The sequence below is a fragment of the Alexandromys fortis genome, unplaced genomic scaffold, assembly GCF_014885135.2.
Source record: "Alexandromys fortis isolate MF-2015 unplaced genomic scaffold, M_Fortis_MF-2015_v1.1 scaffold_53, whole genome shotgun sequence".
In the NCBI taxonomy this organism is placed as follows: Eukaryota; Metazoa; Chordata; class Mammalia; order Rodentia; family Cricetidae; genus Alexandromys; species Alexandromys fortis.
Genome location: NW_026067939.1, coordinates 1,763,151 through 1,778,016, shown reverse-complemented (window position 1 = coordinate 1,778,016; position 14,866 = coordinate 1,763,151). Strand labels below are relative to the sequence as shown.

General features: G+C 38.3%; 1 protein-coding gene across 1 annotated transcript in view; it reads left to right on the top strand.

Moving 5' to 3' along the window:
• Positions 1-9,257, top strand: part of Gpr149 (G protein-coupled receptor 149) — a 50,712-nt gene extending 41,455 nt beyond the window's left edge. Inside the window, exon 4 of the mRNA XM_050147529.1 lies at positions 8,524-9,257. Coding sequence (XP_050003486.1) covers positions 8,524-9,093 — 570 coding nt within the window. The 3' untranslated portion in view covers positions 9,094-9,257. The remainder of the gene's footprint in view (positions 1-8,523) is intronic.
• The last annotated feature ends 5,609 nt before the right edge of the window (positions 9,258-14,866 follow it).

Sequence of the window (14,866 nt, the reverse complement as noted above, 5' to 3'; positions counted from 1 at the left end):
TTTTACTTTTCAATTTTTTTTTTTCAAAAGCAAAATGATCTGCATTGAGTTTTGTCTTGAGAATAATGACTTTATTTTTTACATAACAATAGTGTAGTGGATCTTCATTATTTTTTAAAATTCAAGCAATATAACAAAGCTCTGAGGAGAGAAAACGGAGTGAACTAAAGTGACACACCCAGAAAGAACTACAGATTGGTCTGCATGGAGATTATGACAGACGGACAAATGTGTAGTTATTTTGTGGCTTCGGGCATGGAAATAGGTACTCGATTAAGATATAAGATAACGAATCGTAGAGTATGATTTCTTTCCCCAGAGCCATCTGTCAGATTTGAATCCTGGCTCGCCCACTTGCTGTCTGAAAAGGTGTCCTACTTTTCTCTGAAAAATAGAGATAATAGTGTTCTCCATTATCCAAAGTGTTTTGCTAGTACATCTGTGTGTGTCCTCAGAAGCCAGAAGAGAGTGTCAGATCCCTTGGAGCTGGAGTTAGTTACAGGTGCCCGCCACGGTGCACGGGATTAGAACAGGGTCTTCTAGAGTAGCCAGGCACTCTCCTAACCAGTGTCCAAGAGCATGCAGGGACTTTGTGGATATTCTTACTTTGTGCACAGCGATGAAACATACGGTGATTCCTCATTGAATTTTATGGCAGGGCCTTCCTTCATGCTCACACACCTACTTTACTGGTTATTGCTTCTGCACCATCAGCAATCAGCTGTGTGTGAATGTGACCAAAGAGCCCCAACAGCTGGCACAGCCCCCAAGATCTTTTTGTTGTCTGCAGACTTTACGTTGAGTACCAATACCCCCAAACCACCTCTCCAAAATGAAATCTGTACACGAGGCGATGGTGACACTACCTTTAATCTCACCACTCAGGAGGCAGAGACAGGTGGACCTCTGTGAGTTTGAGGCCAGCCTGGTCTAAAGAGGGAGTTCTAGGACAGTCAAAAAAAAAAAAGAAAAGAAAAGAAATAGAAAAAGAAAATCTGTATCTGCAGCCCTCTGACTGCTTAGTCATCTTTCTATATAGTTGTTTATGTCAGGGATGGGTCTTTTCTTTGTTTATTTGTTTCCTTGTGTTGCTTTTTTTTTAAAAAGAAAAAAAAAACACTGCTCTTAGAGGTTTACACATGAGATTGAACTCTTTTCCAGTTTCATGGCTGTTCTTAAATTCTATGATAGAAGTTCTATGTTCTATATAATTGGACTGTGTTCTGCCTACTTCATCCATGAGTACCCTTGGGTCCCTTGGGCTTGGAAAAAGAACCAGCAGGTAAAAGCCTGAAAAACGCAGAGAGGAGGAAGAGAACCCTGTCTGGGAGGTTGTCCTCTGACCTGCACATGTGCTATGGCAATAAGAACCTGTGCCACACACACAATAATGAGGAAAATAAAATAACATCAATATTTTCTTTAATTAAGTTATGTTTGGGTTTTCTCTTCTTTTCTTTTATTAAGTATGTACCAGAGTAGCAGCTTGTATCAGTTGAATGAATGAATGACGTGTATTCCCTGGCAATGCTGAAGCAAGCATGGGCATCCTCTATAAGGTGATTCTGTTGAACTTGTCTATACTGGGTTTTATGGTCTGAGTTGATGAGGACGCCTGACCAGGTCTCTTCCTCAGGAGGGCACCAGATCTCATTACAGATGGTTGTGCACCACTGTGTGGTTGCTGGGAATTGAACTCAGGACCTTTGGAAGAGCAGGCAGTGCTCTTAACTCCTGAACCTTTTCTCAAGCCCATCTCTCCAGCTTCTATCAGTAAGGACAGAAAAAACAAAAACAAAAACAACCAGCCAAACAAACAACAAAAAAGCGTTTCAATTTGTACTGTGGGATAAGAAATTTATTTTAGAATTGTTTGGAAATCTGGGAAGTGAGTCTTTGAGATAATTTAGAGGGTTTGAGATAGAGTTATGTTTTCTCATTCTGAGAACCCAAGTTTGCCTAGCCACAAAAGTTATATCATGAAGAAGCGGGCTTGTGGAGATGTCTGTCAAAAACTGTTGTGAGGGCTGTAGAGATGGCCCTGGGGTAGAGAGCAGTGAGTGATCATTGCCCATTTAGAAGTCTATAAATAAGCTTTAAATCTTAATATTTAACTTTATGAGCAATTGTACATACTACTGTATTTTCAGGTTTTTCTCAGCATATATACATTGCTGGTATAAAAAACACCAAGGATCTTGCAAAGTTATATCTTAAAATCTTATTTGGATCTATGCTTAGTCTTGAATTTTTATGATTCCCAGGGATTTTCTCTATGAATTAATCATGTGACCTACAAATAGCTACAGTTTCACACCTTCTTTTCTGATCAAATCCTTTTTGTTTCTCTTCCTTCGCTGTGAGCTGTGCTAAAACTGTGCTGAACAGAACAGTAAACACCTTTGTCCTTACCTTGCTCCAGCTCTTGGGAGAAAAGTCTCTTTCTCCATTTAATGCAGTCAGCTACACAGCTCCGATTCTACCAAAGTGAGGAGAGTTCCTTTCATTCCTCTTTTCATATTGTTTAATCATAAATGGATATTTGATTTTGAAAACTGATTTTTTTTTCCTGCATCAGTTAGTATGATCATTGTTTTAGTTCGGGTTTCTATAGCTGTGATGAAACACCATGACCAAAAATCAAGCTGGGGAGGAAAAGGTTGATTTGATTTACAGTTTTACATTGTACTGCATCACTGAAGGACAGGAGGACAGGAACTCAAGGAGGGCTGAAACCTGGAGACAGGAGCCGATGCAGAGGCTGTGGAAGGATGCTGCTTTGGCTTACTCCCTGTGGCCTTCTCAATCTACTTTCTTAGAGAACACATGGCCATGCCCAGTGCTGGCAACACCCACAGAGGGCTGAGCACAGTCTGCAAATCAATGACTAATCGGGAAATTACCTACAGACCTGCCAACAGCCCATTCTTATGGAGGCATTTTCTCAACCGAGGCTTCCTTTTCTCAGATGACTTTAGCTAGTGTCAAGCTGGCAAAACTAGACAGCACAATCATGGAACTTTTCTTTCTTAACTGTGGTGGATCACATTAATATATTTTTTTTAATTATAAACCAGCCAAACATTTCTGTAGTAAACTTTACTTGGTCATAATATGTAATTATTTTATTAATGACTGAATTCTACTTGTTAAGATTTGTTCAAGACATTTGCATTGGTATCTATGAGTGATATCAATCTGTAAGATTTTCTAATACTATCAGAATAGCTTTGGTATTAAAGCAAAATCAAGTCTTTGAAACAAAGTGTTCCTTACTCTTTTAGTTCCTGCAAGAAAGTGGATTTTTATTAGTTCAACTGTAAGCTGGTAGATTTCTCCAGTGAAACTATCTAGGCCTTAGGGTATTTCGCCTCTGGCGTTTTTCAAATTTTGGTTTCAGACACTGTGGTAGTTCCATCGGACTTCAATCCCTGTTTAATTTTAGATGCACTGTGGTAGTTCTGGTGCTTTCAGGGGGTCAGTACGTTTTATTTAAGTTGTTGAATTTCAGTGTGTGATGGGTGTGTCACCCCTTGCCATCCTTCCAGCAACCAAGGTTATCACCTGACCCTTTCTGATGCAGGTCATCTGTACCTTCTCCTTTTTCTTTGTCAGTGCACCTAGAGTTTTCTATGTCATTAATCTGTTAAGAACCAGCATTGGTGCAAGAATTTTTCTCTGTTACTTTCATTTACGTGATCTCTGTTGTTTTATTTTCTCCTTCTATGCTGCTCTGGCTTATTTTGTTTTTGCTTTTCTAAAAAATGAATCTTGCTGAACGCTTAGACTTGAGACTGCTTCTGTATTGTAATGCTTGGATTTAGTGCTTTCAATCCCTCTCTCGGTGCTGCTTTAGGATGGATTTTTGATACGCTGCATTTATTTTAATTCAGCTCAATGTGCTTTTATTTCCCTCAGCATTTCGTCCTTGAGTCATAGACTGTTTCATAGTGTTTACTGAGTTTCTGAGAGTTTGGAAATGTTCTTATTATATTCTGGTTACCCTGATTCCACAGAGAGAACAATACTCTGTATAATTTTATTCTTTTTAAATGCATTTCCGTTTCTTTTGTGTCATTTAACAAATTAAAGATAACCTCTGAGAATACTAAAATGCATCCCTATCACATTAACAAGTGAAAGCAACATCACTTCCTCTTAGATTAATTTGACCAAGAGTGAGCCCATGTTTGAATTCTCTAATCTACCTGTGTCCTCCAAAGGTCTACAGCCTGTGGCTATTAACTGATCTGTGAGTTCTCTGTTGTATGAATCTGCTCTGTCATTGTCATGCCTGTCTGAATGTCTGTGTCTGATTTGTGTCTAACCCTGTGTCTGTCTATGAAAAGGACTTGCTCTGTATTTATTGAACAGCCCAGAAAAACTAGCCTGGGAGCGGGATGAGAAATTCTTTACAGAAATCCTTAGCAGAGTTTTACAATGAAAGAAACTGATCCAATCTGACTCAGAAGAGCAAACAAGCCTGCACGCAGGTGTTATCCAGCTTTATCTACCTTGTTTGCAATACTCGTGGTGACTATTTGCTTTAAAGATGTTTTCAACCTGTTGGCTGTTTCGGCTAATGATTACCACAACACACACATAGAACATTCTGGGTCAGGGTCAAGGAAGAGTACCTAATTGAAGATAAAAAGCTATGTATTTATCTTAGGTTTAAAAGCTCAATTGTGTGGGAAATTCAAGGCAAGCCATGTTGGTTACATTGTTCTCTTAAAGGTGGGCTAAATTTGAACAGGCTGAGGACACAATAGGAGAGGAAGTTAAGTACACAATCTTAAAAGATCTGAAGGGGAATTATCAATTTGCTGAGAGGTCTGCCAAAAGTTATCTTGGATCCAGGGGTTCAAAAAAGATTTTCAAAAAATACATATCACCACATTGTTCTATGAACTAGAACAATTTTTTCATCCACATTTCACTAACATTTGAAGAAAATATGTATTCTACAGTTGTCTTAAAATTGTCTTAAAATCTTCTACAGATTGATTAGATCCCATTAATTGATGAAATGTTTTCTTATTCTGGATGATTGTCTGCTTAGTTCTCACTTGTTGATAGTGTTGACACCTCCAGCTTTGCAGAGAATTTTTCTTTTCAGTATTATCAGTCTCGCTTCATGTATTGCACTACTCTGTGGTTTGCTGTGTCCATTATAGGACTGCTATGTCTTCTTGGTGGATTGATCCTTTAGGCACCAGATAATACTCTTTCCTGTCACTGGAAGGTTTCTTCATTCTAACGTCTCTATTTTCTTTTCTCTTAAAGATAAATTATTATATCTATATGTGTGTTCCTACATGAGTGAGTGTACATGTATCACATGAGTACAAGAGCTTTTGAAGGCTGGAAGAGGACTTAGATATCTCAGAACCAGAGTTACAGATAGTTGTGAGCTGTCATATAGGTGCTGGGCACTGAATGTAGGTACTCTACAGAAGCATTAAGCTCTCTTAACCACAGAACCACCTCTCTACCTCCCTGAAACCTGTATTTTTCACTATTAATATAGCCACTCTTGTTTGTCTTTATTTTTGCATGGTGTGCAATTTTTCATCCATATATTTCAATCTATTTATCCCATTATAGTTGAAGTTTCTTAAAGACAATGTAATGGCTTGATCCACCCATCACTCTGGCTCTCGCTAACTTCGGTCTTCAACAAAGAATACTGTGAAGGAATAGACTCATATGTAGATAAAATGTCTATGTCTTTCTCACCTCTATTTTTTAAGTCTTGATGAGGGACACAGAGTGGGCCCCAGGTACTGTGTCTGCCCAGTAGATATTCCACATATCTTCATTCTCTTCATAGTTGTAGAAATAAATATCAGAATTTCCTCCTTGCCTATGGTGCACAAAACTAAAATGTTTATCTTGGAATTGAGGACTATCATCCCTGAATGTAACCTCTGTCAGCTCAGTTTCTTCTCCTTGTGGCCCCACTTATTTGTTACACCCCATGACACATTTTCCCCATCTTATCCCTGTTAAGTAATCCTTGTAAGGTCCATTTAAAAACCTTTGTGTTAAAGTTACTTCTCTAAATACTCTGTTAGTTCCTAACATAAAGAAATCCTTTTTCCCTCCATGTTTGCCTAGAACACTGTAGATTATGCCTGAATGCAGAGAGTGGAATGTTGGCCTTGTTTACCTCAAGGTTGCAAAAAAGCAGACAGAGTGACACGTTTTGTTTCACTGTCTTGGAGTAACAGAACACTTAGAACAAAAGGCGTGACACAGGTGATCTTGGACTTGGATTTGACTGGGATTTGAACTTAATTGTGCTACCTCCCACAACTCAATGACTTCATCTATAAGTTTTGGATCATTAGGGCCTTCATTTTATCAGATTACCATGGATACTAAGTGTGAAAGTGGAAGTCCCCACCAGGAGGTGTGGCTCATGCTCAGCAGGATCAGTACTTGTCATAGCGAACATCAGTCTTCCTGGTTAGACTTTCACCAGTCAAAAGGCCTGGGATGAGGAGATGGCTCAGGGGTCAAGATGTTTCCTGTGCAATACTGAAACCTGAATATGGAGACTCAGAACCCACATATAAAAACACTATATTCTAATCCCTGTGCTGTGAGGTACGAGTCCTGTGGCCAGCCAATTAACCCAAAATAGTGTCTTAAACAAACAAAACAAAAAAGTGATTGAGAAAGGTCTACCTCTGACCTCCACAGGAGCCCACATAAGAAAATGAACCTGCCTATGCCACCATACATACATCAAATTAAAAGAAAAAGAAACGGCTTAAGGCCCAGGCTGGCAGTCTGGGAGGGTAGATTTTGCCATACATCTTTTCCTGTGAAAGTCTCGTATTAAAGGTCTTTATATCCTTTCCCAACATTTTCTTGTTTTAATAAATTCTTGTGTGTTGTTATACTTTGGTTCACTAATCATACAAAGAAGACATGGTGGGACAAAGAATTTGAGGAGCTAAATATATGAAAATATGTAACCTTTATAATAACTGAATTTCCATAAAGCAAATTTTAGTTTTCTCACGAATTCTTCTCCCTACCCCCATTGGTTTTTGTTTCGTTTCTGGTGTGTCCATTCCATCTTCCCCTAACTGCGCTAAGTCTTGCTCTACTTATGCTCCTTAGTTTATATACTCTAAGTCCAAAAGTCACTGAAAGGTCAGCAAATGACTTTTTTTTACTATTAAATTTGCCAATCTCTTTAAATATTCATGAGTTAATGGTACATTCCAGCTTCCAATTCAGAGAGCCCGTGACCGACTGTGGCCTTGGGTAACCTGTGACCCACTGTGGCTTTGGGTAGGTGATGACCCTGGCTGCTGCCACAAGCCTTGCTTAAATTGAATAATTCAGAAGCAGCAGAAAGCCTCACCTTGTTAAAATAATCACCTCGAGAGACTCTTTTTATATTATAATTTCACCCCGAATTCACCTAGCAGCTTAACTGTGAAAAAATAAAAGGCATTTTGTATACCCAAGGTCGTCAAGTTTGAATCAATTATCATGGAAGATTATTTGTGCTAACATGTTTACATGGCAGGCTCTCTTCTCTTCAAGTATGTGTGAGGCTCAGAAAAGCTTTTCATTTCCAAATGGAGGGGAAAAAAACTCCCAGCCACCTACACTCTTAAGCATACTGCAGTAATGGGCTATCATTATTCCCAGGCAAATGCTAATTCATTGGCTTTAAAATGGATAGAAAGCACAGACTATGAAATGAATCGTCTCAGATTATTTAAATAGGTTATTCTGATTGCACAATAAAATTGATGTCTTATTAAGCCTCATAACTAAAATGTTTTATCAAAGAAAATGCTGAGAGAATCTTCCCGTGCACGGACACCTCTTACACAACACTGACAAAATACAAAAATGTATACTGGACAGTGATACCATTTTGCGTTAAGATGCAGTTACCCCATATATACTATTCATGGCTGTTTTGAGCCTAGACCCTAGGCGTCAACATAGACCCTGACTTTGGGGGGACTACGGACCCAGACATGGCCCTCATCAGCTTTTCGTGGTTTGATGTCACCATGGCCCCAGGTGGCAGAACAGGCCACTAAGTTCAGCGCCACCCTAACTGCAGGGTAGTCCTTGGGCCCCAACCAAACTCCAGGTCTATGTATACTTTTAAATGTAACTGAATATGTAGCAGAAATATAAAAGCAATTCTACATTGTAAAAATGAATGTAATGAATGCCCAAATCCTACCCTTGGACAGGAACATCTAGTCTATTGCTTTCAATCAGTACCCTCATTTCTCTTTCAACTCTGGGAAATACCCCTTGTCTTCTTTTAAGTTGCTACACTCCTTCAGGTATGTTTGCCCTAAGAGATATTCAGCTACAGAAGGAGAATATCATTATCTGTAAATAGTTTCCAGGGAAATAGATCAAAAGAAATCAAAAATATCAAATATCAAAAATAGGAAACTTACCATTCTGATGCATAAAATGAATGTCTATGTGTTGATTTCAATAATATAACCTTTATGTTTCTGTCCCCAGCGTTCCAGTGGGCTGGCTATTCCCTTATGTGCATTCCAGGGGACTGTGTCTCTCCAAGCACCTACAGGGAAAACCCTCTCTCTATCTACTTATGAGGTCAGCGCAGAAGGGCAAAAGATAACCCCAGCCTCCAAGAAAATAGAAGTCTATCGATCGAAAAGTGTGGGCCATGAGCCCAACTCAGAGGAGACTCCCTCCACGTTTGCGGACACCAGCGTGAAAATACACTTGGAGGTCCTTGAAATCTGCGACAACGATGAGGCTTTGGACACCGTGTCAATCATCAGCAACATCAGCCAGTCCTCAACCAAAGTCAGGTCTCCTTCTTTGCGCTACTCGCGGAAGGAGAACAGATTCGTCTCCTGCGATTTAGGAGAAACTGCTTCCTACTCCCTCTTCTTACCCACAAGTGATCCTGACGGTGATATCAACATCTCCATCCCAGACACCGTGGAGGCACACAGACAGAACAGTAAGCGGCAGCATCAGGTCAGGGAAGGCTACCAGGAAGAGATCCAGCTATTAAACAAAGCCTACAGAAAAAGGGAGGCAGAAAGCGAGGTTAGTTAGGGTTTGACTGGTCTTACAGGGTCAGACAGCTCTGCAACCCTGGACTGCAAAACTTGCCCTAGTCCTGAGACTCATTTCCCACTTCCTTCTAATCATGGGCTTACATAAGCTTTCCTGGTTCTTATTTTTCGGGGTGACTTGCTGTAGTGCATACATACAGTGCATTTCACACACTACTTAAAAATCATACACTGTGGCAGTTGAACAACTTTGTGTCTGGTTTCTCAAAACCTTCCTAAGCCAAATCCTGATCTAGTTTGATAATATTTTGCCTATTTATGAAAAGAACACACTGTTCTCATGCATGGGTTTCTGCACACAGGCTGCTTTTGACTGCAAGAGGGAAAAGTGATGTTGTGGAAATGGAAAAAAATACACCAAAACTCTGAGTTGTATTTGAATGCATACTTACCTAAACACGTCTAGCCAAATAGGCTTATTTCAGTTACTGCTTTGCCTTTTCAGTGGTCTAGGAAGTATGTTCTTGTATAATAAGGCAAATTAGCTTCTAACATGGAAATTTAGATGTAACCCTAGTCTATTGTTACTTCATTTATTGTTATAAAGTACAAGTAGTTTAGCAAGTGGTTCTGTTTGTCTCTCTTGAATATATCAGAGGTATTCTTTTGCCTATTCACTGTGTCAACATCACTCTTAAATAGTCTGTATATTGCAAGTGGCATTAGAAGTAGTCTTTAATTCAAACATCTCTGGAAAAAAGCTTGTTGTTAGGTTTCTCTTCCTCCAATACCTGTGATATGCTTTATTTGAACTAACGTGTTGTGGAATATTAGTTAAAGATGTGTCACATTTGTTTATGCTGTGGAACGTTTGTTTAATGGTGCAAAGATGTGTTGTATTCTTTTATGTTGCATTTGTTTAACTCTGTGAAGCTGTGTTACTTTGCCTGTCTAAAACACCTGGTTGGTCTAATAAAGAGCTGAATGGTCAATAGCTGGGCAGAAGAAAAGATAGGCAGGGCTGGCAGGCAGAGAGAAAAAAAGAGAAATCTGGGAAGAGAGGATCAAGGAGCAAGAAAAGAAGAAAAGAGAGGAGGACTCAGGGAGCTAGTCACCCAGCTACACAGCAAGCCACAGAGTAAGAAGAAAAAAAAAAACCAAAAACAGGTATATAGAAAGGTAAAAGCCCAGAGGCAAAAGGTAAATGGGATAATTTAAGATAAGTTGGCTAGAAACAAGCTAAACTGTAGCCAGACATTTATAAGTAATAATAAGTCTCCATGTGTGATTATTTGGGCCGCCCAAAGAGTAAAATGAGTGAAACAACATCACTCATGATCTGTCTACTCTGTGGCTTCTGGGATGTGGCACACGGTGGAATGAGTTCAGGGAAGAACATAATCAATCTCTCACTTATGAGAGCAAAGGAAAGGGACCAAGGTGTTCATAACCCTTTTTAGAACGTGTTACCGTGCCCTAAAGACATCCCATTAGGCCCCACCTCCATTTACCCCTCTCCTAAAAGTACTTTCCTGGGGACTACGACGCATGACATTAACCTGTAGGGTCCGAATTAGAGCAAGCCATACCCATCCTGCCCTCCCACAGCTGTTCCATTTCTTTGAATGGAGACTGGGAGAAAATCCTGTCACATCCAATCCTGAGAGGTTAAAGAAGAGAAAACCCCCAAGTCTAATCACAGAAGTCTGTTCTTGTGCTGAAGATTTCCAAGACTTGCTTTGCCATTCTTGAAGCATAAAAAATTTACTTCAAATATTATTTCTAGATTAAGAACTTTAAGATTTCCTCCCTAAAGACAATGTGTAATCTCAAACAATAACCAATTCAACTTGTATTTTATTAAATGAATACAGGATAAGATTTGTTTTTCAGATCACATTATCATCATACCACTGATGTATATTTCAAAAGTTCTGATTTTTTAAAATTATTATTTTCTAATCTTAATTTTAAATAATAATTATTTAAAATTATTGTTTCCATAAACATACTAAATATGTTACCTAAATATTTATTTACAAAAGTTCTTGTTTCATGTGCTTATAGATTGTGCATACCTCTATTGTAGGCATATATGTTATTTACAGATTAAATTAATTATATTTAGAACACTTCACTTTGGTTTCTATTTCATTATACTGAGTCAAAATTGTTTTAAAATTACTTTACATGAACATTTATATTGTTTTGTTCTCCAGAGAGTATTTGCCATCAAAAAAATTCTTCAAAAATGAGTACCTCAAAATGAATAAACAAATACATATATAAATAAATGGTAGTTGTGATGGCTCATGCCAAAATTTCCAGTTTGAGAGAAACCAGAGAAGAGATGCAAGTTCGAGCAAGCCTGGGCCTTGCAGTGAGTTTCCGGCACCTAGACTACCATGTAAGACTCTGCCCCAAAACAAATAAAATATTGCAAGAAAACATAAAATTCAAATAAAATGATCTCAATGAATTTTTTCCATCTCTAATTACTACTCAATACCTCATTACCTAAACTTAAGAAAAGGTAGTGCCACTATTCATGTTTATCAAAACAGACCTACAATGTTATACATAGCATATACATTTCAACTTACAGGATTTCTCATCATAAATATATTGTTTTAAAACGTTTTCACCAAAATTGAGAACTATTGAACACAATGATAGTTGGGCAACTTTGTCTGCTTAGCATGCACCTGGGTTGGTAGAGTCTTTCCAAGTGTGCACCTGTAGTTCAAGATCATTCTCTAATTCCTAGAGTTTGAGGCCAACCTTGTACACGAGATCCTGTGTCCAAAGGAGTTTTCATTAAGAAAGAAATAAAGAAAGGAAGGAAGGAAGGAAGGAAGGAAGGAAGGAAGGAAGGAAGGAAGGAAGGAAGGCAGGCAGGCAGGCAGGCAGGCAGGAAGGTAGACTGAGCTGGTGACATACACTTTTAATCCCCAAATGCCAGAGGCAGAATTGGAAACCAGCCTGGTCTACAGAGCAAGTGCCAGAGCACCCAGGGCTGCATAATTCAACCCTGTCTCCAAGATAAAAGAATGAGAAAGACAGAAAGAAGAAGAGGAAGCAAACAAACAAGGAAGATCTAATTGAACATTCTAGCAGTGCTTTGTAAGAGAGAATTTTTTGGCAAATCTAGATGTCCAATTTTCTTAAGAAGAAAACAATATAGCCATTTTAAATGCAATTTTTGACTGTAAGGAAGAAATTTAAAGATCTTGATTAAGATTTGAATGTAAACAAATCATTTTTGGAGCCTTTGATGAGATGATGAAAATAAAGATTTCAAAGATTAGAAGACAGTACTATCTGGATTTCTGACTATCTTCCATTTTCTTTTCGCTGGATAAGCCTAAGCTGGGAAAACCAAAAAGTAAAAAATAAAGCATATTCCACTTCACTACCCTTGTTTCTTATGCTATACAAGGGATATACTTTAAATGTTTTCTGTAATAAAGAGTACTGGGATCAATTATCTGAGACATTATTTAAAAGACTAATAGAAAATATGTGCTGGAGAGATGGCTCAGTGATTAAGAATACTGACTCTTTTTGTCGAGACCTGAATTGGAGTCTCAGCACCCACATCGAGTTCCAGGGGATCGAATGCTTCTTTTGACTTTTTCAGACTGCATACACATCGTGCAGAACCATACATGCAGGCAAAACACCCACACACATTAAATTAAATTTAAAAATAAATTGCAACAGCATTCTGAGCCGTCTGTATTGAATCGACATAAAACACAAATTGGGTCATGCAGAAGCATAAACATCACCTCCAAATCCTTGTAACGAGGGAGAAGTTTTAATTACACACGCCTACTTGAGCTTATTTACTCTTTAGAGTGAGGCTAATCATGAAACTCTTTTGACACAGGAAGTACCTTAATATTTTGTACTATATATAAATGTCTTAACTTATCCTTGTAAGATAAAGTTATAAAATTCTCTTTATTAAGAAACAGTAAATTAGGCAGAGCTTTTCTCTTCTGTCTATAAACTGATACACCTGAAGAGAAAAACTGGTTCATTGTTAGTGTCACCATCTGGTGGTGACTCAAACCAACTGCAAAAGTACAGTGCCTGTAAAAAAATCAAGTAATTTAAACACATACTATATAATCCCTAATACTTCTGACAGCTGATCTTGACAGAGGCAATTTATTTTAAAGCAGAAAAGCCTGTTGTATTTCTCAGAACACAAGAGGAACTCGGTTGTGCATTATTTCAAAGCTCTTCTGATAAATTTCTCTGACATGAGATCCCATAAACAGATTTTCTCTGACTCACTTTTTTAGCTTATTTTATTAATTTTTCATTATTTTTGCTGTCTAATATTTACTATAAATTTTTCTAAGTGCTTGAGATTAAAATTCAAATAAAACAGAACACATATAAAAGTAGATATATGACAATTTAAGCCATGTATAAAGTTAGTGAATAGAGTCCACACAATATCAATTTTATGTTCAGAAGATTCTCTTAGTTACTGTCAGTTCCCACAATTCATCAGACAGACTCATAGAATGCATAAGTATTTTCTATTACTTGTATCTCACTGTCTTCCTCTTTGCTGGTCCCAAACAAACCAGACAATAATAGACTGGTTTATAATGAGAGCTTTTGGATCTCCCTATATCAGCTTAAGCATTTGAGGGACTAGAAACTTGTGTTTGTCACCTGAACAGTCTGCCAGACCCAGTTCTGCTCTTGCTATGATGGAGTCCCAACAAGCATTCAAATGAGCTTGTTGTCATGCAGAGAAAAGGAAGATTGTCCATGACTCCATGAGAAAAGTACAATAGAAATTCCACACTTGGAACTTTTCCTGGAGTTTGCACTATTCATTTCTTCCCCTGCCTGATTCTATTTTGTAATTTTCTCCTGTTTTAATTTTTATCCTATTTTTAAAATTTACAATTAATTCTTTGAAAATTTCATGCATGTGTATAGTACATCTTATTCATAACCTCTTCCAATTTCCCCACCCCATCCCCCCGGATCCTCTTCAATACATCACCTCCCATTTTTCATCTCTTCTTCTTTATAATTAAAAATCCACTGAGTTGGTGCTGGGCATTGGTGGCACATGCTTTTAATCCCAGCACTTGAAAGGCAGAGGCAGATGGATTTCTATGAGGTTTAGGCCAGCCTGCTCTACAAGAGCATGTTTCAGGACAGGTACCAAAGCTACACAAAGAATCCCTGTCTCGAAAAAACAAAACAAAACAAACAAACAAAAAATCCACTGAGTCCAATTATTGCTACCTATATGTTCATCTATTGGTGCATGGGCAACAATATCCCCAAAGAAAAGTGATTCCCTGAGTCCCAACAGCCAGAAATGTCCTTAGCTGGTTTTAATCTACATTTTTCCTTGAAAAAAAATTGTAGCCATCACTGCACAACTGTTCAGATGACAGATACCATCATCTGTTTGTTGACCTATAACAGAGCGGTCCTTTCCCAGAATTTTCTCAGGACAGACCAATTTAAACACAATATCCTGACACATAATATAGATTATATTTGGAAAAGCATCAAAATAAGGCAGAAGGCCATATCCAGATTCATGGTACACTGACCAGATTGGGTTCTATAGCTATGTTCTGACACCCAGCAAGAATAAACATGTCTTATAAATTGAATGTCAATGTTTCTCACAGGGGACATGATATCACATCGCAAAAAACAATCCAGGGAATAAACTGAACCTGACGTAAAAACCCTCTGCCTTCCCCCCCCCCCCATCAGCTTCTTTCACAGTTCCACTAAGGTTAGATGGGGCAATCCGGTAG